The sequence below is a fragment of the Leptopilina heterotoma genome, unplaced genomic scaffold (genome assembly GCF_015476425.1).
Source record: "Leptopilina heterotoma isolate Lh14 unplaced genomic scaffold, ASM1547642v1 Lhet_47, whole genome shotgun sequence".
Taxonomy (NCBI): domain Eukaryota; kingdom Metazoa; phylum Arthropoda; class Insecta; order Hymenoptera; family Figitidae; genus Leptopilina; species Leptopilina heterotoma.
The window spans coordinates 704,086-727,835 of NW_025111098.1; the positions used below are offsets into that span (position 1 = coordinate 704,086).

At 31.4% G+C, this 23,750-nt stretch overlaps 1 protein-coding gene across 2 annotated transcripts in view; it reads right to left on the minus strand.

Annotated features, from left to right (window-relative positions):
- Positions 1–2,582: 2,582 nt before the first annotated feature.
- Positions 2,583–23,750, minus strand: part of LOC122507491 (membrane metallo-endopeptidase-like 1) — a 45,869-nt gene continuing 24,701 nt past the window's right edge. For both annotated transcript variants that reach the window (XM_043620238.1, XM_043620239.1), the window contains exons 2-17: positions 22,017–22,066; positions 11,050–11,133; positions 10,228–10,385; positions 9,855–10,025; positions 9,621–9,719; positions 9,376–9,514; positions 6,098–6,185; positions 4,792–4,882; positions 4,257–4,430; positions 4,066–4,166; positions 3,866–3,921; positions 3,730–3,781; positions 3,563–3,651; positions 3,332–3,417; positions 2,982–3,152; positions 2,583–2,838 (exon numbers count right to left, since the gene is read on the minus strand). In XM_043620238.1, the coding sequence (XP_043476173.1) occupies positions 2,668–2,838; positions 2,982–3,152; positions 3,332–3,417; positions 3,563–3,651; positions 3,730–3,781; positions 3,866–3,921; positions 4,066–4,166; positions 4,257–4,430; positions 4,792–4,882; positions 6,098–6,185; positions 9,376–9,514; positions 9,621–9,719; positions 9,855–10,025; positions 10,228–10,385; positions 11,050–11,133; positions 22,017–22,066 (1,780 nt within the window). In that variant the 3' untranslated portion in view covers positions 2,583–2,667. The remainder of the gene's footprint in view (positions 2,839–2,981; positions 3,153–3,331; positions 3,418–3,562; positions 3,652–3,729; positions 3,782–3,865; positions 3,922–4,065; positions 4,167–4,256; positions 4,431–4,791; positions 4,883–6,097; positions 6,186–9,375; positions 9,515–9,620; positions 9,720–9,854; positions 10,026–10,227; positions 10,386–11,049; positions 11,134–22,016; positions 22,067–23,750) is intronic.

Sequence of the window (23,750 nt, forward strand, 5' to 3'; positions counted from 1 at the left end):
ATTTCGAGCTCTATTGTTTTTCGGTATTTATTTAATAGTTTAAGTAACCGACATTTCTCCGCTTCGCTTACGTCCCCGAACGCACAATCCGATTCCTGTATGACCCTCCGCGAACTTGTGTCTACCGAGTTTACCTCTAATTTACTTGCTTTATTTATTTTATCTTTTAAAGTAAATGTAATCCCCTCGGCGTCTGTAATAGCGACCGTCCCTGTTTTGGATAGTAAATCCCGGCCCACTAAAATTTCCGTTGCCAGTTCATTGTCGGGTACAATAAAAACATTTACCTTAAAAGTTATCTTATCGACCAACAATTTTAACCTGGAATACCCAAGAGGGACAACTAAGGCGTGGTTGAAAGCAGAAAGGACCTTGCTTGTTTTCTTTAAAGGCAAATTAAAGTGTCGAGCAACACTTTCTTTTATTATCGAGCACTTACTTCCTAAATCAACAATACAAGATCGTTTCTCCTTTTCGACCTGGCATGTTTTAATTGGTTTGCATATTTTTTCCGTACCCTCGACTTGCATTACCAATAAGCTAGACTCTTCCGAAGGGTCTGCTAGTCATGCCTTTTTTTTCTTTTCTTTATCTTCGGAATTTTTCTTTTTAAAACACGTGGACTCCACATGGCCAATAACACCACAAAATGTACACTTAGGTTTATTACCGGATGATCCCGCCGTCTCATTGTTCGCTTCGGTACCGGACCGTTTTTCCCCTTTTCGCGTCGCCTCAGGACAATCTTTTTTCATGTGACCCGTCTTTTGACAATTAAAACAAGCTGGCTGTTTATTGCCATCACGATTCGAAGAGCGTTTCCGATCGTTTAAATACCGAGAGTCCGTGTGACTTTTCGGCTCTTGTTTTTTACTTACTGGAATCATGCTCAAGCATTGGTTCAACTCCGCGATAGTTTTGTTTTTCGACGCCATTACATTCATTCGAATATTCTCGTCGGTTATACCAAATGTAACTAATTCGACTACTTTATTTTCCGGAATATCAAGTTTTAATTTATTAATTCGCTTAACCTTCTCAAAGCAGTACGTTTGCAGATCTTGACCCGAAGTCGTTTTATGTGAGGCTGCTAATTCAAACAGCTTACCAAAATTCTCTTCTCCGGGAAATTGCCTTATCAGTGATATCGCGAAAACCTCCCAAGATACCAGCGGCGTTTTAAGCCCATCAAACCAAGCTTTCGCGTTACCACGTAATTTTAATATGCCCATATATAACTTTTAAGCCTCATCCCAATCATACATTGACCCAAACATGCTAATTTTATCTAGCCACTCTGATGCTGACAAATCTCTACTTGCCGGATCAAACTCCGGTAATATTTTCTCGTTAATATATTTATTTGACTTTCTCGAACCTAACTGCACAATACCTGATAGCACCTCCGTCAATCTCGCAAAATCGGACTCACCACTCGCTCGGCTGCTATTCCACGACATCCTGTGCGGGGACCGATCACGTATGTGCGATGATCTTTCCCGCGAACGAGACATCCGTTCATGCATGCGTGATACCCTATCACGAATCCGTGAAGCCCTATCTCGGGAACGAGATCTCGAACGATCCCGCCGATGTCCATCTCTCCTGTCTGATCTGGATCGGTTCCGTCTGCTAGAAGGCATTGTCACTAACTTTTAACTTCCACTGGAGCACTTTTCACACACAAATCTAACGTGTTTAGTAATGTTCCCGTTATTTTTTGCACCTCTATTACACAATTAACCGATTGACAGTTAATGATACACAAGCACGTGTGTGTATCCCACTTCTGATCTGTAGAGATGATAAGGTTATAAATAATTATTATTAACTTTTAATTTTAATTCAACTGTTCACAATTTATTGTACTGTTACAAGATCACGATTAATGAAACTAAAAACGATCCGCTCTAGCAGGGGGTCTCAACGACAGTGTGGTCCCTTGACAGCAAGGACCCAAAACAACCCTGGCAGGCCCTTGCAGTGCGCATCGTGCGCACAACCCCTTAAGAAATTAGCCTGATGCGCAAATGTCGTTAAACAACCATCAAGCTAAGAATAACTCCTACACTAAAAAAATAAAATTTTTTAATGAAAATATTGTGGAGAAAGCCCCATCCATATGAAACAATTTATAGGAAATTTTTTAAATTAAGTATGCACACGGAGAGAAAAAGTAAACGTTTAATATAGTATGAAGAGGCGCACGTTTAATGCATGAAACTTTCACGCGCGCGATTTCAGTTAGAAAATTCTAGCAATAAACGTAGGTACACAAGCCTACTACGATTGGAGGAGTTTCATGCGTCAGTTCTATGAGTAACATACCGAAAAAGCATGAATCTCTTGCAATCGTAGTAGGCTTGTGTTACTTACGTTTCTCGCGTGGCGCTACTGCGCTTTTCGAGTGTTAATTTCTTTCTATAAGAGTAGGTTTGACACTCTCTTTAACTATGAAATATTCTCATACTAAAAACAGTTGAATTCTTGCTTTAAGCGTAGTAAAAGTTCGAGCTAGAAAAGTGTGAACCATTTTCATATTAAAAAGGCTTACTTTTTCTCTCCGTGCAAGTAAGATAAAGTAAATTTCAAGCATTTTTTATTTATATCTTTCTGGTAACACTGCTTTATAATTATATTAAAGCTAAAAAATTAGAAAAAAGATTTTTAGTATTTCCAGAAGTCGCATCTTTCCCCACGTGGATTCATTGGTCGTCCTCTAGCGCATTTAAATGTCGTTGCAAATTCTTTCATATTTTGTAATGTTCCAATAACTCTTAACTTGGCTGGTGAATGAGTTGCGGATACATATGGGTCTACCCCACTTTCACAAAAAAGCTACAAAAACATTTAAAACAATTTTTATAAATTTATTTATTCATAGTTTTTAATGTATTACATGAAGAAACCAGTTTAATTTAAAAAAAATTCTAAACATAAATTTTTCTTTGTTTCTAAAAATATAAAGTGGTAATATTCACATTTGCAAAGGCTATAAAAAACAATTTTCTTGTATGAAAAGCATCGAGATTTCCTAATCTTTGATCTTGTATATGTGGATATGCCATAATAAGTCGTCTCATTGCTCTAAATGCCAGTTTCAATCCTTGTGTATCAGCAATATTTTCAATCAAAGTATTATAACCACTTTCCTACATTGTAATGTTTTAAAGAATATTTTTAAATTAAAAAAATACAAATTTTAACATTCAATATAAGATTATATAAATATAGCCTTTTCAAAGAAATTGCAATTAATCGAACAAATTTTACAGTATCATTAATAATGTTAAATAAAAGTAAACCAATAAGGAATTTTTATTATGCACACCATATTAAGACCGTCGAACTGGTCTGTAAAACAATCCAATTTATCACGTAGATCCTCAGAAAACTCTCTTGCATTTTCAGCATTATCTAAGCACAATGTACAACTGTTATTAAATCAGTTTAATATTTCAAAAAGCTTTCGTTCAAAAGAATCTCGTGAATAACTTTTTTTCTGGTTCTTAGAACTTTAATATTTTTTTCAATTACATAGCAAATATAAACATATACTTACACCCTAAAATTGGTATAAGACGTTTATAATCGAAAGCATGAGAAATTTCGTGGCCAATTATAAACCCCAATCGCCCAAAGTTATAGGCTCTATTAAAATTAAATTTTACATATAAATTATAATACACATTTATGATTTTCCTTATTAAAAATATCTAAACAACTCACACTGGTGCATTTGTATGGAAAAAGGGTGGAAATAAGAATGCAGGCGACATCACTGGAATATAACAAATATCATATTGTAAAAAATGTATCCCACTTTCTTTATGTGCCTATGGTATCATTTTTTGATTTAACTCACCCATAAGATTTCTCCTAGGCATGTAAAATGCATTCATTTCTATGTCTCTTTTATTTCTATTAAAAATATGTTTCTTATTGTTATTATATGTTATATTTATTTACTTACAAAATCTAAAGAAAAATTACTACTTTGCTCGCCTAATGTAAAAGTGAAAATATACAACACAAGAATTTAAGAACCAAAAATTAAATTTATACCTTCTTTTTGTCGTGGTAGTTAAAAAGAGATTAAATTTGTGCACCGTTTGAGCTCTTTTATAATTGATCAAATTTCCCAAAGCAGTATTATCAACTTCAAACTGTAAAAATTTCAACATTAACGTACTCAATAGATTTAGAATGTTTACTTTTCGTTAGAATTAAATTTTTACTATAAAGTATATTCTTACATTGTATGAAATTGATTCTATTTCCCTTCTTGTCATAGGAAAACCCATATTACTAAACCAAAGATGAATTCCGTTTACAACAGTTTCTGCTTTAGATTTTAAACCATCTTCAAACCAACTATTTTGAATTTGTTCATTCAATTCCGATTTCATGACATCAAGTAATTTTGTTAGCTAATGCAGTTATAATAAATCGTAAATATTAAAAATTTCTAATTATGATAAATAAGGTATTGTTATATGCGTGTACATTCACGTGAAAAGTGACATACTGGTAATTGTAATTAAAACTTCTAGTACTCTACTTTTAATTTTTAATTAACATTGGAACTAATGAATGATTTGAATTTAATTTTCTCTAAATTAGGTGCTTTCATAATTGAATCCGTACAAAACTTTGCAAATTTTTCACCTAGAGGATTCCAGTCTATTCAATGTGCTAAACGTCTAATCAAGATAATGATAATATTTATACAGAAATTCAATAGTGACAAAGTAGGCCTTTCATCACGCACGTACACATATCTTAACTTACATAAGAAAATTTGGGAGAAATATTTTCCTCAGACGACAGAACATTATAATACCCTGTTGATAATGGCATTTTGAGAATGCAATTATACGATCTATTTTGAAAAAGATTCATATTAAATGTTAAAAAATGTAAATTTCCAAATTTAAAGAATCTTCTAGAAGATAATTTCTATATAAAAAATATTATATTAAATTCAAAACGATAGTACATTATGCACCAAGTGCGGAAAAGTGACATTCCGCATAAGGTGTACACAGTGCTTTGTGTAACACCTGTTTACCAAAAATGTAATTTTTATACTGTTTTAATCAATAAATATAATTTTATGTTGATTATAGTGTATATATACTGAATACAAAAAAGTGTGCAGAAAAGTACACTTTTGCACACTTCTAAGTATGTGTTCGATGGTCTCTTAAATTTTTAGATTATGTGCGAGAAACAGTTATCACCCAACAAATATGTCACTCGCCAGTTTGACCCGTTGACTGTCGCTGACGCATATATGCGCAACTTAAAAAAAGTAATTCAAAACTTCTTAAATGTTCCTGAAACCGGTTACTCGGGGGTTTTCGAGGTCGCTGATTACGAATATGACATTCGTTTTCTAAAATTCAAAATGGCGGATCCAATATGGCGGACGCCAAAATAAATAATTGATTGGATTGAATTGAAACATAATACTCTGGAGTTTTTGTGGTCGCTGATTAAGAATCTGACATTAGCTTTTCAAAATTCAAAATGGCGGATCCAATATGGCGGACAACAAAATAAAAAATTGATTGGATTGGTTTGAAAATAAAGAAGATATTTCAAAAATAATATTTGCCCATCTTTTAGTACTTTTGACCCATTTCCCCCTAAATTTTTTATTAAAACCAGCCAATTTCATAGGTTTTAACTTGCCTAAAATGTGAATCATCTTAAAATTCTATATGAGGTAAATTTGTGTATTCAGATTAATTCAAAATTCTCGTTTTTAAGTATATTTTCTAAAGCTGTGCAAAATTCGATTCGAACCGAGTTTTGTTTGGTTTTGGGGCGCCGAAATGTCGAATTCTCGACATTCGAACTAAGCGAAAAAATTCGAACAGTTCGGTTCGCAGAGGGCGATAACTGTAGTTCGCACATAACTTATAGAAATTTCAGAGACCATCAAACGTTCTTAAAACTTGTTTTTTAAAAATAATTTTTTAATAATTTGTAAATCAAACTTCCTCGAATAATAAAATTCAAAATTTAAAAAACTTTAATCTATTTCAGTGTAAGAAAGTGCGTTATTTCTAATAAATACTCTAATACATACCTTTCATTATACCCCATATTTGCCAACAGCCCGTTAACATAAAATAATATGTTTTGATCTACTTCAAAATTAAACTGCAAATATCGAACTAAAAGATATATATTATATCACTTTAAAATGTATTGCTCGTCGCTTGGGAGGAAGAGTGTACCAATTCATATCAACAACGAAAAACAGGCCCTTCGGTGCGATTTCTGAGCAGTAAAAAGCGTACCCTTTCGAGCGAATGGTGACCCTGTAAAAAAAGTATTGGTAGGTACGGGATTCCGTATTGCGAGTGTCAACCTGCCAATGCGGTATTCGCGAAATACCGCATTGGGGTCGTGGTGAATACGGAAATCAAGGGGTCCCAATGCGGTGCAAGTTTTAAGCTTTAAAAAAACAAAAATACGTGACAGGAGGAAATAATTAGTGTCAGTGGATAAATATGCGAGTTAAAGGAATGAGAAAATAATAATAGTGAATGTAAAAATGAAACTTTAAGAAAAGAAGGTAAGTTGAACTGTCAAATATGAGTCAGAAGCAAGCAGAGCGAACACAGTGGCCCAGCTGACATATGATTTGCATTACATTACTTTCCAGTTTTTTATTTTATAACCGCGTTTCTGCATAAATCTAAACAATATTTTTGATTATTTTAATTTAGAAGATGCTTACCAATTGTACGTTGGCAGATTTAGTGACAAGTGTCTGTGTACGGAGACAAATGTGTTAGAAAATTTTTGTTGACCTATTTCATGTCATTCAAACCAGTCAAAGTTGCTTTTCCTGTGGCGCATTGAAATCAGCCTATGCCGCAATGGGCCCATATTTTACAGTTCATCTAAACTTTTTTTCTTAAAGTTTCAATTTTACACTCACTATTAGTATTTTCTTATTCCTTTAACTCGCATTTTTCTCCACTGCCTTTCATTATTTACTCCTGTCAAGTATTTTCTTTTTTTAAGCTTAAAACTTGCACCGCATTGGGACCCCTTGATTTCCGTATTCACCCCGGCACCCAATGCGGTATTTCGCGAATACCACATTGTCAGGTTGGCACTCGCAATGCGGAATCCCGTACCTCCCAATACTTTTTTTTACAGAGGAAGAAAGCTTTTTCGACGAAGCAAAAATTTGTTGTCAGGTTGTCTGTACAATGACGAGAAGTTGGTCATTCGATTTTAGTTATCATTCCAAATTTTTTTTGACGTGAGACAGTTTTATTATTATTTTTTAATATTAGGGGAGGATGGGGCAAGGATAGTTAAGGGGCAAGGATAGTTAGTTGCTGTTATGCTTAGACGGCTTGCTCAAAAATCGCGTAATTCATAGTATATTCGCGTTTTAACACTAAAAGATGATTGTAAAAATTGCAAGTCAATCTGTCACCATTTGCGAAGTTGGGAGATTATTTTTGAAAAAAGTCTGTTTTGCTAAAATGTCAACGTAATGTTTATCATATTGTTTTCTACATTAGAATTTCAGAATATTTTTTACGTAAAATGTTTTCCGGAGTGGAATTTCCTGCTAAACACGAATATCGTATTTATTTTCAAATTAATTCACGTCGTTCCTTAAAATTTAGAAAAAACTGAAATATGGACTCATGGGGCAAGGATAGTTAGAGATAATACGGCACGGTAAAAGCGTGTTAATACCATTGAAAATTTTAAAAAAGTGTTTAATTGTTCTTTTTAGGTTGATATACATAATGGTGCGTAATTATATACGGAAAACGAAGCTTATGACCAAGAAATTGGTGGTCGTCTGAAAAAAATTGTTTAAACTTCTGATTCTAGTTCAGATGAATTTTAATATAATAATTGCAATTCAGAAAATGTTCCATACATATTTTTAATACTTGGGATATCAATATTGAATAGTCTAAAACCAGTAAAATAAAAAAAAACAAAAATTTACTGATTTTCTATAACATTTTTGGCATTCGAATTCTTTTAACTATCCCCTTAATTTTTGTTTACTTTTTCATTCGTATCTCGTAGGGATTTGAGTCTACAGTAAAATAATGTACAGCAAAATTATAGCCAAATAACCAGGCTTTCCAAAAATACTTTTCATTTGCAGATACATAATCAAGTTTGGCCGCTAGATCCGAAAAGGTCTTACCTAACTATCCTTGCCCCATCCTCCCCTAATTAGATTTTAAACAGAAAATATTAAAATCTTTGATGTAAAAGGCTCTGATAAAATGTTAAATTAAATAAATTCCAGATATATCAGCAAAATATGACCAATAGTTAAAAATGTTTTTATTTACATTTTTATTGCATTTTTTAATAGTATAAATGAAAACTATTAATATTTTTTTGAAACTTGTACAGTAGGTTTCAATTATGCCTTCTTAGTTTGAACGTGTCGCACTCATATGTTTCCATGGGAACATATGAGTGCGACACGTTTTTACTAGGAAGGCATTTTTGCAACCTACTGTACTGTTTGAATTAAGCAAGGAATACATAGTACTGAAAATATTTTTAAAAAATGTAAAATAACAAATTTATCCATTCAGCAAATAAAAATGACTCAATTCATTTTACCCCATGAATTTTCTGTTTCTTTGTTGACAAGATGCAATTCTGAGAATTTTTTTATAGTTCTTTTACAGAAAACGTAATTAAGTAAAGACAATTTTTTGTTAGTACATAATGTACGTTTCTTATTTTATTAAAAAATAATAAAAATCTATTGATAATTTTTCATTTAATCTGCCATAAGTGCAGTAAGTTTTCGAAAAAATTTCCTTCTTTATCACCCAAGGAGAAATTAGTTTTCACGGATCTGTTTGAAAATCATCTGTATGTTGGTGATGAATTTAAAATATGTAAAGAATATGAAAGTACTAAGAGTATAAAATCATCTAATAATAATAATTATCAAAGCGTAAAATAAATTATTATTTTATGAAAAAATACAGTGAGTTGTACAGATAACCTAAAAAACAAATTTTTGCATCGTCGAAAAGGCGTCAGGCTGGAGTCCCATGACTGCGTTTTGCGTTGCGTTTTGCAACTAGGCCATGAGTGTGAGAGAGATAGAGATATATGTTTGCTCTATTTGCACTCATTGCCTAGTTACAAAACGCAACGCAAAACGCTGTCATGGGACTTCAGCCTCAAATGGTATATTTTTTGACGTTGATCTGAATCGGTACAATATAATGAACTGTTAATAAGTCATGAAAAGTGTGTTTTTCTACCAATTAAATTTTTGGACCAATCTGAACCAGAAAGTGACCTTAATACCAATGTTGTGCTAATTGCAAGAAATACAATTACCAATTACGTCGTTTGATGTTGAACTTAATGCTTTACACATTTTTTTCAAATATGACCAATCAATATATATGGTGTGCAAATTTGTGAGCATGTCACCAGACTGACCCGCAAGTATTCTAAGAAAATGTAACCAATTTATCTGAGAAATATAAAAGAAAGTTGTCAAATTTTCTACTACCATAGTCGCCAAAATTAATTAATTTTCTGTAAAACAAAGAACCAAAGCTAAAAACATTTACAGTTACCTGCGTTACAGAATTTGGAGAGAGGCAAGATTCATCATACATTTCTTGAAATCTGCCAATATTAACTGGAATCAATGGCCATTCTATATCATGTACTTCCTTTAAAATTAATTATATAAATTAGTTTTCAGTGAAAAGACTGAAATATAAAACTTAGAATAATGAAACTTTACACAAGTAAATATATCTATAAATATACGAATAAAGTATCAAACTCATCAAAAATCATAATACCTCTGACATAAGCTGTACAAAACGTTTAAAATCTCTCTTAAACATATCATCAGTTGCTCGCATTTCATGAAACCATAAAGCACCGTTCTGATTTGCCAAATATATATCAATAAATCCACTTATGGCCTGGAATGCCAATAGGTTTGATACCGTCTGGGATGGTCTAAGAATCTAAATAAAATGTTTTTTTTCTTTTTAATTTCAAATGTCTAATGAAAGGGGATATAGTTACAATATTATTATTCTAATTTTATTAAAATAAAATAACACTTCTTAAGATAATACAAAAATCTTACGTCAAAGTTAACTTAAAGTTCTTAATTTATTATTAAATTTTTCTGTTTTAAATTTAAACGACAAAACGTTATCTTACTTCCAATTCGTTGTTAGGTCCTAGTGTAACATGAAAAAGAGAAATTTCACCAATTCTATTAGCATAGAATTCAGCCACATTTTGCCAATTAGGACCTGCTTCCTCGCTTCCTCGAACCATAGCTTGGTATAAATATCCTTCTGTTTCTAGCGAGTATGCTATAATAAATAAATAACAATAAAAATCAATATAATTACAGTATTCCTCCACCGATTTTTTTTAGTTTTTGTCTTAAAATAACCCAGTGGGCACAGGGACGCCTAAAGTACGTCTTAAAGACGTCTTTTGGACGCCCTTTTTACATTTCTTCAGATCTTACATAGACATATCTTTCATCACATTTTCTAAGTTGAAACACAGTAATGCATTTTTTTAAATTTTGATTTTTAAGGTAATTTTAGTTATAACCACTAGATTAGTAAACTTGGTAGTATTACATTTGTTGGTCTAAAGTTTTAGAAAATCAATTTTTTAAGTAAAATCAATTGTTTATTTAAAAGTTACAACAATTGCTCAAAATTGTTTAAATGTTCATATCTTTTAAACGGTCCAAGATAATTAAGTTTACTTTTTTGCTAAAAATTCATAAAGACGAGACGCTTCAAAAATTTTAACAACATTTTTCTTATTTTGTTAATTAAAAAAGTTATTTAAATAAATCCCAATGTCGCACTCTATTACATACATTACTGACATTTTTTCTGCAGATTGTCACAAATTGTTTGAACTTTATGACTTAATATATGGAACACTCTTTACTTCTGAACACAATTACTTTGTGCAGCTATTTGTTTCTTGATATATTTATTTAATGATACTTACTAACATTCATGCATGCATGAAAATATTTCCTTTCCATTGAAAGTAATCGCCTATGAGAATGAATGTTTTCATTTTCTAAAATATCTATAATTAAAAAGAAGTAATTAAGAAATTAATGTGACAAATATTTAAATTTAAACATTTAAAAATTTTATTTTGGCCTAAATAGATGTGGGAAATTGACAATTAGATTGCCAATTAAAGGTCGTTCCGCATTAGACCGAATGAATAACCACAAGAATTAACATTAACAACAGTATTTTATTCTTATAAACTTGGAACTAAAAATTATTCTCACAACTGTTTTATAAAAGTATTCGACTAAAATGTCGATCATTGGGTGTCTCAAACTAAAGTAAGGTCACTCACATTTACATTCATTCCATTGCTTAACTCACTCTCGAAGTGGGGAGAACTTAAAGGCCAGTTCTATAGCACAAATGGCAGACCTGACTTTCACGTCTGGAGACCTTCGACGGATCACTAAATTCACTCTTTGAAAATCCCGGAGAACACGTTGAATCACTTTTATTAAATTCAATGTTAACAGGAATTGACGACAACAAACCTGATTCAACAAATTCAGAAGGATTGTTTTTATTGAAATTTAAATTAACAGGTATTGTTGATGACAAACTTGATTCAGCAATTTCCGACGAATCAACGACAGAATATGCTGGCTTGAGATTCTCAACTGATATTTGTTTAAATGAACCATCAACATTAATCTCAAAGACGCGGTCAGACGAGCGGTTAACAACTCGATTAGGTCCGGCGTAAGGAAATTGAAGAGATTTCTTAAGAGCTCGAACCAGTCTAACGAAAACATGTGAACAAGTAGACATGTCCTTGTAAACAAAAATCTTGCGCTTGTGGTGGTGATCGACAGGCACCGGTTTGACCTCGCGCATGTGGGTCTTAAATTCGTTAAGAAATGAATACGAATCTGAAGCAAAATCATCCGGGAGAACCAACTCTGCGACATCCGGAAAATTGAAGCAGGGCAGTGAATAGCCTGGATTCGAATTAGGTGCCCTGATCGGTCGTCACCGTTTGGGGTGTTCCAAATCTCGAAATTCAGGTATTCGTGAATGCGTGTGCGATTGTAGCAGCCTCAATATTTTTTATGGGAACGGCCTCAGGCCATCTAGAAAAACGATCAATCATCGTCAGGCAATAACGAAACTCATGATCCATAGGTGAGCCGCATAACGAATACTTCGACGATAAAAATTAGGGAAACCCAAAAAGCGACATAGTTCGGTAATGGTTTTTGGTCTCGGATAAGATTTAATAGCTTCCACCTTTTCAGGCGTAGGTCGAAAACCTTGATGACTAACAATATGGCCCAAAAACTCCAATTCGCTCTGTCCGCATTTACACTTGCTGACATTTACGCGTAAACCGAAATATTCAGTCGGCAAAAACTTCATCGAGATGATTCTCATGCTCAACAAAATTAGCTAAGGCAATGAGAATATCGTCGATGTATACGTATACATAATCTAAGTCCCCAAGAGCTTGAGATATGTATTGTTGAAAAGTCTGACTAGCATTCCTTAAGCTAAATGTCATCATAGTGAACTCGAAGAGTCCAAACCGCGTGATAATAGCCGTCTTTGTAACATCTTCTGGAGCGATTGGGATCTGGTTATAGGCCATATGTAAATCGAGTTTACTAAAGATTGATTTACCAGCGAGCTAAACACAAAAATCGTGTAAATGAGGGACCGGATAACGATCCGGCTCCGTCACAGAATTGAGCCTATACGATAGTCACCGCATGGTCGCCACTGATCATCCTTCTTTAAGACCATATTGAGTGGAGCTGCCCAAAAAGCACTAGACGGTCTTTTGCATGGGCTCATAAAAATGTGCCCATGCGTAAATTTTGAAGGCGTTTAATGTTTAAAGTCTCACCCTCGAACCAAATAACTGACTGGCACAGCTGCATCGAAGGTCATCCGAGTTGAAAAATGGTAAGTAAAGAGTTGTCTCAGCAAAGAATATGGTCAATATCCAGCATTGTCGGTGGAAAGTTTGACGATAAAAACTATTGAAGTCGATTGTCGTTAGAGAATTAAAGATGGCGAAAGTACATGTTGAAAGTGTGGTTATGTAGACAAAAATCTACAAAATGTAGATAAATCATAGCATCCAAAAAATTATATTGGGTGTGAACAGAAAAAAATCCTCTCATCAATCAGTAGGCGAATGATGCTCAGATGGATTGGCGTTACCCAGATATTTTCAGATTAAGTTGAATGTGAAATGTGCGTGTTGCGAGGTTATGAATATTCCAAGCAACTCGCGTCGGAAGGTCACCAGTGTGGTGGGAAATTAACAATTAGATTGCCAATTAAAGGTTGTTCCTCATTAGACCGAATGAATAACCTCAAGAATTAACATTAACAACAGTAATTTATTCGTATAAACTTGGAACTAAAAATTATTCTCACACCTGTTTTATAAAAGTATTCGACAAAAATGTCGATCATTGAGAGTCTCAAACTAAAGTAAGGTCACTCTTCTTCTTCTTTTCTCGTTACATTTACATTCATTCCATTGCTTAACTCACTCTCGAAGTAGGGAGAACTTAAAGGCCAGTTCTATAACACAAATGGCAGACCTTAAGCCGACCGGCACATAGATTTACACAAAAATTAAATTTAAATTTTCAGGAAATATTTACGCTGAATATTTATTGAATTGGAAAATTGAAATAATTAAATTAATTTTTTAAAATTTAAATTATATAAATTTTTAGGCATCTTTTGGTGCTGTGGGGGTCAACACAAATCTAATAAAATTTGATTTGATTTACCTCGAATCTTATTAATTATATCTTATTAATCTTATATCTTATAATCTTATATTATATCTTATATCTTATATCTTATATCTTATTAATCTTATTAAATATTATTATCTTATTAATTATGATATCCTTTGAAATTTCGTGAATATTCCAAACAGAATAATAATCAGGTAATTGAATAGATTTATTCCAATCACCACAAACGAAATCATAGAAATCATCACAGGGATCTGTTTTATAGTTCATCGCATTCAATACCATTTGTGCTGTAAAAGCATAATTCATTAATGTGATAATATATAAATAAATAAATTTTTCGCCAGGCCGGCGAAAACCGGCCAAGGTAGCAGCATAGTTAGTAACAATGGTAGTTAGTAAATTAGTTAGTAACTATGCTCGATCGTTAGTTTAAAGTTAGTAAATTCTTTAGTAAATTAGATATTAAGATAGTTAGTAAATTAGTAACTTAGTAAGTTAGTTAGTTAAATAAAAATTAGTAACTAAGTTAGTAACTACCCAACTGAAAAATCTTGTACAAGATCGTGTACACGATCTTGCACAAGATCAGTTACAGGAACATTGACCCGAACCTACACAAGATCAGCAAGTGAACTTGTACAAGAAATTGGAACAAAGAACATGAACAAGAACGTGTACAAGAACATGCACATGTACATTCTTGAGTGGCTTTTGAGTTCGAGAACATCTAGGCGAACATGCACCTGTTCATGCACATGTTCGTGTGTGTATTAAAAAACCGTTGTTTTTAGGTTAAAAAATTTAAGAAAATTTTTAGTTATAATCAAAAGAAATCTCTGACTGAAGTTGCAAAAAACTACTGCGCAGCTGTAAAACACTTAGAAAACTACTGCGCAGCCTTTAAAGTATTTGAATGATCATGCACATGAACATGAACCAGTCAAAGTTATACACACACGAACTTGTGCATGAACATGTGCATGTTCGCCTAGATGTTCTCGAACTCAAAAGTTAGTAAATTAGTCGCTATATTAGTAAGTAGGTTATGATGAGTTACTAAGTTAGTTAGTGAGTTTGTAACTAAGTTAACAAGATGGGTAGTAACTATGTTAGTAAGTTAGTAACTAAATTAGTAAGTTAATTAGTAAGTAGTTTTGTGTTAGTAACTGTGTTTTCAATAGAATAATTAAAACCTAAATAGTATTTTTTACCTAATGTTATATACAATATACAAATTATGTACCCTTTAGTCTTTTATTCGCTCATTTCTCCACTGGACAAACGGCCAGTGGAGGAATATAGTACATTTCTCCACTGCGACGCCCCCCGACTGTAAAATGTTTATTCGAATCTCCGTGCAATAAAATGTTAACTCAGAAATTCGTGCTGTATAATTGTTTTTAAAAATTTCATGCAATATAATGTTAACTCAAGTTGCATTCAATAAAATGTCAATTCAACCACCAGTGCAATACAATGTTATTTAAAATACTAAAATTTTTATTTCCAGCCTTTAAATTGTATGAGGTTAAATTAGATTATTAATTTATTTATTAAATTACTTAAATAGATTGAAGTTGCAACTGTTGACAGCACAATAATATTCGTATAGTTCCTTATTTATGGGTTAAGTTTTTATAAAAAAAGTCAGTAATGCAGAATGGTGAATAAAAGATTATTTTTTTATGGTGAAATATCTGCATAGTTTTCCACTCTTTAGACAAACAGTTTGGTTTTACTTCAGCAGACCAATTGGTTGAAAAAAAGAGTTATTATATATGTACAGCGTTAAAAACTGCTACAAAATGGAAAACTAAATTCAAAAAAGGGACTGTTAAAGTAATTTTAATATTTTTAACTATTTATAATTTTAATAAAAATAGTTTTCAAAGTTAGAATTAAATAAATTTTATTCTTTCATTTTCCTAATTAATTTAGTATAAGTAAAAAATATTTATAACATAACTTTTTCACTTTCGCAAGAAAAATTCACTAATTATGTTTTTCTTTAACCTCATATAATTTAAAGGCTAGAAATAAAACTTTTAGTATTTTCAATAACATTATATTGCACTGGTGGTTGAATTGACATTTTATTGAATGCAACTTGAGTTAACATTATATTGCATGAAATTTTTAAAAACAATTATACAGCACGAATTTCTGAGTTAACATTTTATTGCACGGAGATTTGAATAAACATTTTATAGTCGGGGGGCGTCGACTGGTGCCTAGTGAACAATGATCCCATTACCCCGAAGGCGTTGGACAAATTAACATTTTTTTAATTTTCTTTTTGGAAATTATTCTTCCTCCCTCAATTATGATTGATAGTATCCTAAAACCGTTTGATAGTCGTCATATAGAATTAATTTTCTAATTTTTCTTTCATAAAGCTTTATTTACATAAAATTTCGTTTTTATATTAACTAGAATTCATACTTAACAGTACCGTAAACTGGGGCTATTAGGAACACCGGGACTATAAGGAACAAAATTCTGTTTTCGGGTGGAGTTGATGCTATCGGCGCCGTTTATCGATAAACTGTGTTACTTGCTTTTGAAAAATTGTTGCTGCGGTAACTGGCAACACTTTTCAATGTAATAATTGTGATTATTAAATATTTTGTGAACAATAGTAGCTTGTAAGAGACTTAATGTGTTTTAGTGAAGTTTCAAACGTGGAAAACATTTGATTGCTGATGTAAGTTGTTTCATTTTTAACATCTCGAAGTGATTGTTTTTTATTAATAGGATTTCTTATGGTAAACTTTATTGAGTTCACTAAGTAATAAATACGTTTATTTTGTATTTACAGTAAGATTTTAGAAACAAAAACCAAAATTCACAAACGGCGGGTATATAAGGTACACAATTATTTCTTCCGAATTGTTAAAGTGTGTTGTCAAAACGTAAGTTTTTCGTAATTTCTTTTGTTTTTTATCACCTAATTTGGTTTTTAGTGTTCAAAGATGGTTCGAAATTGTAAAAGAGTGTTGGTACCGACAAGTCACAAAAAACGACTAGTGATTCCATCATCGACCTCTACTATGATACCAGCAACGTTTAAAACACACATTCGCTCTTTTAGTTTTGTTTTTACATTTGTTTTATATTCTGTGTTTGCTTTCGAGCAATAAAAAATAACTTCTTTAATTTAAACTACGTTTTCTAATGGTTTTTACCGCCTTGTTCCTAATAGCCCCATTTTATAATTTCGAAAAAATGCGTCTTTTTCTTTTTTTTTGTTTAAAATTCCAGCTTTGATCAAGGCAATTATTTAACCCTTCAATGTGCTCGCCAAGATCAAAAAAAGAAACAAAAAATTAAGTCAATATTTCAATACACAAAAAAGTTGCAAGACTTTAAAGTTGAAATCTGTTCCTAATAGCCCCAGTTTACTGTACTTTTAGATTGTAGAGTATGAAGTCACTGAAAATGTATTTTCAATTTTTAGAAATTTTATAGAACAGTTTTATTGTTTAAATCAAGTTAGAAATTTTTGATCTGTTTGTATTAAACTACTATTTTTCGTAAACTTTTACATAAATTAACGCTTGTGGAATAAAATATCCCTCACTGTTAAAAAAGATTGTAAATTTACAATACTTTTATACAAAAAGTGATTAAAAATTTACAAATATTGTATATGAAATAATTTCAAAAACGCGCGTTTGAAAGATTTGTAAATTTACAATATTTTCTAACGAAAGTGTTTGAAATTTTCAAAAATTTTTGTATGGATTAACTTCAAATACATATGTTTGAAAGATTTGCAAGTTTACAATATTTTTAAACAAAAGTGTTTGAAATTTTCAAAAATTTTTGTATGGATTAACTTCAAATACATAAGTTTGAAAAATATGTAAATTTACAACCTTTTCATAACAAAGTGTTTGAAAAATTAAAAAATTTATCTGTAAAATAATTCAATACACATATGTTTTAAAATATTGTAGGCAAATTGATAACTTTTTCATTGAAAAGTACTAAATTGAAATTTTTTTGAGTTTTTATACGAAATTGCTTCAAACATATGTGTTTAATAGTTCTGTATAATCAGTTTAAAACATTATTTATAAATAAATACATTTTCGGCAATATTGAAATAATTAAAATTTTTTTTAATCAGTTTAATTAGTTAAATTTGACAAAACTTGTTAAGAGGAAAACAGCTTTTTGGATGATATAATATAATTAATTAATATAGTTAGTTATTTTGTACAGATTAAAATTTAAAAACTGCTAAATTCAATAGAAAAATATTTTTCCATAAAAAATCTTCTGTGTATAAAGTATTGTTTAAATATTTCTTAAACATCTTAATACATATCATAAATTTAACAGAAACGTGAAGAGACAAAAAGTAAAGAATACTATGAATCGGTTGGTAAAGAATTTTAAAGATATTGAATCTTTAGAAATTTAGAAGAAGTAAAAAAGGGGAATGGTCCACATATTTAATTTGTATTAAATTTAAAAATGTGTGTTTTAGTTTTCCAAAATTGTATATGATAATTTTTTCAAACATTTTTGTATAAAATTTGGAACAAAAATTTTTAACAGTGCTGTTATGATCTTAAGATTTTTAATTTTTTATCCAAATCGTTGTGTAATTGCCAGGTCCCGTCAATTTTTCAACACCGTGAATTACACCATTGTGTGTAACAATTTCTACCAACCTGAAATAATGTCTATTATAATAAGATTGTTTATACGATATTTTAAATTTGTTTTCTTATAGATATTTTTCATTGCTAAAAAAATTGTACCATTTGAGGACTATGTAACAGAATAATTAATAAAAAATAGTAATTGACATTTTAATTAATTTCTTGTCGAATACAAAATTTTCAAATTATTATATGCATTACGTAAAATATTACGAAATTTTAATAATATTTAGGCAGCCTAGATGTATGTTGTTAAAATAAAAATTATTGTAATTAAATTTATTCTTATAAGTACAATTGTACAAAAGGGCTTGTCCTGTTTATATATTAAATAAATGAATAAATAAATATGCGTACCTAAGTTTTTGATTAAGAATAGAGAGATAGATTGGAAAATCTCTCAATTTGCAACACAATGATTTTGAGAGTTTAGCACTATCCCTGACTTTTGCTTCGATTAGAATGTGCTCATTCAATCGCATTTGCACTTTTGGTTTGCGAGTACAGTCTTTCTTTGAACAAGTCTCTTCAAAATTTGAATTTAAATTTAAAATAGCTTCTCCTATGGCTTTAAATTCTTTCTGTGCTATAATTTTGTGATTTATATACAAAATAGGAATCTCTTGATTGATAACAAAGCTACATTCGCATTCTTTTAAGTTATATAAGCTGGCTTCATTTTCCGTTAAGAATGTCCACATATCGAAGACGCAGCAAAAGACACTGAAAGATCGTAATAAGCGCGGTGATGAAATTTGGAGTTCTTCAGTTAATTCTACTTTATTTTGAGGAACCTTGAAGTCCTTTAAAATTAAGCATTTCTGTATATATACTTTTCCAACTGCCAGGGGCGGATCCAGACAAGGTTCTTGGGGGGGGGGGAATCTGCTAGACGCTAGCTTGATGATCTATTATGAATGAAATTTTTATTTAAAAAATTCCAGGAAGTTTGAATACTGGGGGGGGGGGGGGTTCATGTCACTGTGCCCCCTGGATCTGCGCCTGCCAACTGCTCCTGAACTAAGATAATTCGCAATGAATCCAAGAAACGAATTCTCAGAACTTTTCATGTGATTTAAATATTCTGAGAAGTCATGCGCACCCTGTGCTAAAATTTCTGCTAGGGAATCGAAAGGACATTCTTAATGTCGTTGAAATCCCCTTTAACTGCAGCAGAGGAAGCTCTTATGTATGGCGATTTAAACTTTTTGCACATGACAGCTGTCCATAATATAAGTTCTGGTGCTAGCACACAAAGATGGTTGTCGGATTTCGGCAGGCAGTAAGGATTCATTCGTGAATGGACTGTATTCATTCCTTCTTCTACTCTCAACTTGATTTTTTTAAACCACTCGTAAACATTCGCATCGACGTCAGGTTCTTCATAAATAAAACAGTTTTCCTTTTTGGGACCAATGTCAATCGATTCCAGTCTTCTCGTTGAAGCTTGAAGTTTTTCACTCTCTTCATCAGGTATTAATTTCATTGCTAGGTGCTTTTCTGTTGCAATACATTTCTTTAGTTTTATCCTTGCATTTTCTGCAGAAGATGGCATTCCATTACTGTCTTCTCCGTCACAACGGTGAATTGAGACGATCATGGTTGAAATTAAAATTTCTTCAAATTTATGAAAATCTTCGTAAGAAACTAAAAGTGCAATGTAACGAACAAGAAAATCTTTCACTAATGTATATTGTTTTTCGGAAAACATTTCAAGCGACAAAAAATGTGTATAAAATGAGCAACATCAATTCTTATAAACGTGGCTGCAGGACGATTTCCACTTTTTTGTTCTGTCAGAAATAAAAACAGTCTCGAATATAATCTTTAATCGAACACTGATTAAAAGATAAACAGACCGCTTCTAATAAAGCTCTTGAATAATCCATTACTGCTTGTTTTGGTTTTGTTTTAACTCGAACCAGCCATCGATTTAGCCAAACCAAAATGTATCTTGAGCCGACGAAAACATTTGACCTACTGGCATCGAAATCTAGGTGCGGTGCTGCTATTCGTTTTATTTATTTTACGTCTCCTCTGTCAGATAACTTAAAAGCTCAGGTGGTTATTAACGCATCGTCAAGCCTGACGTTCTATGTCTGCAATCTTAACAAATGCAGTCTAAAATCATCAGAGATTCTGACTAAATTTCTGTTGTTTTGTGATTTTATTTTTAGTAGGGTTCTGACATATTTTTGACTATCAAACGTTATTATTTGGCTATCAAACATTATCAAACGACCATCAAACGTTTTATTATCTAACTTTATAATAATTTAGTATTTTGTTGTGCCGTCTTGAAGTTAGCACCACATTTTTAAAAACATCATATTTTTCTATTTTTAACTATCTATCAAACGACCAAAGCAGTCTATCAAACGACCATCAAACGATTCCATATATTAAATTTGTCATTTCTCGCATTTGCTGTGCCAACTTCACACACCTAACCCTGGGCGCGTGCGCCATCACGTCAGGTTTCTTCACAAATTAATAGAAATCGCAAAAACTGACTGTAAACAAGATATAAATAAAAATAAACAGAAGATTCTATTCGAAAAAACTTTAACACACTGAAAAAACTTTATATAATGTTAAACATTAAAAAAACTCGTAAATATTCAAAATTTAAGATGGCGGATCCAATATGGCGTCGATTGTTTTAAAATTTACACAATTCGCCTGAAACTTGTTACTCGGGGTTTTTTGGGTTTGTTGAATACGAATTTTAACATAGTTTTCAAAACTTCAAAATGGCGGATCTAATATGGCTGACAAATTTTTAAAAAATTTATTGGATTTACCTGCAACGTTATACTTAAGGGTTTTTGGGGTCGCTGAGTACGAGTTTCACCTTAGTTTTAAAAATTCAAAATCTGATTAATTTTTTAAAAATTCGTTAGCCATATTGGATCTGCCATTTTGAATTTTAAAAAACTAAGGTGAAATACGTATTTAGTGACCCCAAAAAACTACAGAGTAACAAGTTTCAAGCAAATTTGGTAAATTTTTAAAAAATTCGACTGCCATTTTGGATCCGACATTTTAAAGAAACTTCACGTGATAGCATAAAACTGAGTTTGGATTCGAAATCAGCGACCCAAAAAACAAAAAATATGGTCCGGTCAATACTTCATTTAAGAAAAATTTTGTGGTCCTGTGTGTTATAAACATGAATAAAATTGACAAAATAAGGACCGGAGGATTGTATATAACAATAACTCTGTTGACGCATCAGAATGTAGGGCTAAAAACGACAGTAACGTAAATTATCTAAATCTTGTCCTGATTTTTACCATCGAGCGTTAAAAAGTGAGAGAGTGTAAGGCTTTTATAATGTTTTGAAAATGGTGAGCAGAAGGGGCTGGTATAAAGCAAAAACTCTGTTGCGACAAGGGTAAAAGCGGCAATTTATGATATTAATTCACATTACAAAACAGTAAATTAATTTTTTATTTTTGTAAAATTATTAAGGTTTGTTAATTATTTATATTTACCAATGTCATCCACACTCATATCGAAACTGTAAACTACTATTAATGTAGATCTAGAAATAAATAAATTACAGATTTTAATTTTTATTTCAATATTACATTGTATTTACATTATTTTCCAAAAACAGTACATTGAAAAGTAAATGAAACATTTGTTGTAATATACCTCTCAGGACGCATATGTACTAGGGTGTCCCAAAAAATAAAAAAATTTTTTTATTGGGTCTCATCCCCTAAAATTCTTTCAAATTGTGTAAAAATAAGAACACAATATTTGGAAATAAAAATTTTTAATATTAACCCGTGGTTTAGAGCTTTTGAACCATAAATACGCTAAAAATGTAGTGTTTTCTCATTTTTAACATAAATATAAATGTCAAAATATAATTAATAGGGTGTCATTGTAAAGATAATTAAATTACCTTTCGATCCATATGTCATAGTTTAAGATTTAATGAAAATTAAGAGTGTTACAGTCGATTAAAGATCAAATTTCATGAAAATTTTGATGATTTTTATTTTTTAGACACTTAAGTAACTTGTACTTTTTTTCACATTAAACAGTAAAAAATATTTAGGTTTTAATCTTTTTATTGAGAGTCTAACATTACAAAAATTTTTAGCCTTTGTGAACCTCGATTTGTTTGAATATGATAATTATACACTAGATTTAGTGAACGAAACTATTTTTTTATTTTTTATCATTCCTTTAACATTTGCAGCAAAAATTGAAACAATAAATTTAGATATAACCACTAAACTTACTAAAATCAGTGATTAAAAAAAACTGAAGTCGCTGATTTAGAGTCCAATGTCAGTTTTTTAAATTTCAAAATGGCGGAGAACTTTATAAAAGTCGACCAAATTCGTCTCAAAATCGGGTAACGGAATTTGAGACGAATTTAATCGACGATTAAATTACGGATTTTTGTAATGTTAGACTCTCAATAAAAAAATTAATATCTAAATATTTTTTACTGTTTAATGTGAAAAAAGTGCTAGTTACTTAAGTGTCTAAAAATCATCAAAATTTCCATGAAATTTGATCTTTAATCGACTGTAACACTCTTAATTTTCATTGACACCCTAATAATTATATTTTGACATTTATATTTATGTTAAAAACGAAAAAACACTAAATTTTTAGCGTTTTTATGGTTCAAAGGCTCTGAACCACGGGTTAATATTAAAAATTTTTATTTCCAAATATTGTGTTCTTATTTTTACACAAATTAAAAGATTTTTAGGGGATGAGGCCCAATAAAAAAAAACTTTTTATTTTTTTGGGATACCCTAATATGTACCCACGACCAAGCGATACTTCGTGTATGGAGTCTTACCTCCACCCAAATAGCCTTTTTTATTTTATATGAAACAATTCAGCTCAAAAAGCTCGTATAAACACGCTAAACCAGATGTAAATAAGGCTAATTAACCCCTTCGCAGTCAAGACCAAAATCTCATAAGTGGGCTCAAAATGTCGACAACTTTTTAGAAAACTAAAATTTGCGCAAACGAGCATACTATTGTATTTGAAGTCGCTGATTACGAATCCGATATCAGATTTTGAAAATTCAAAATGGTGGATCCAATATGGCGGACATGAAAATGAAAAATCGACTGAATTCACTTGAAACTTGTTACTCAGGGGTTTTCGGGGTCGCTAATTACGAATCCGATATCAGATTTTGAAAATTCAAAATGGCGGACATTTTCAAAAATTCATCAGATTCACTT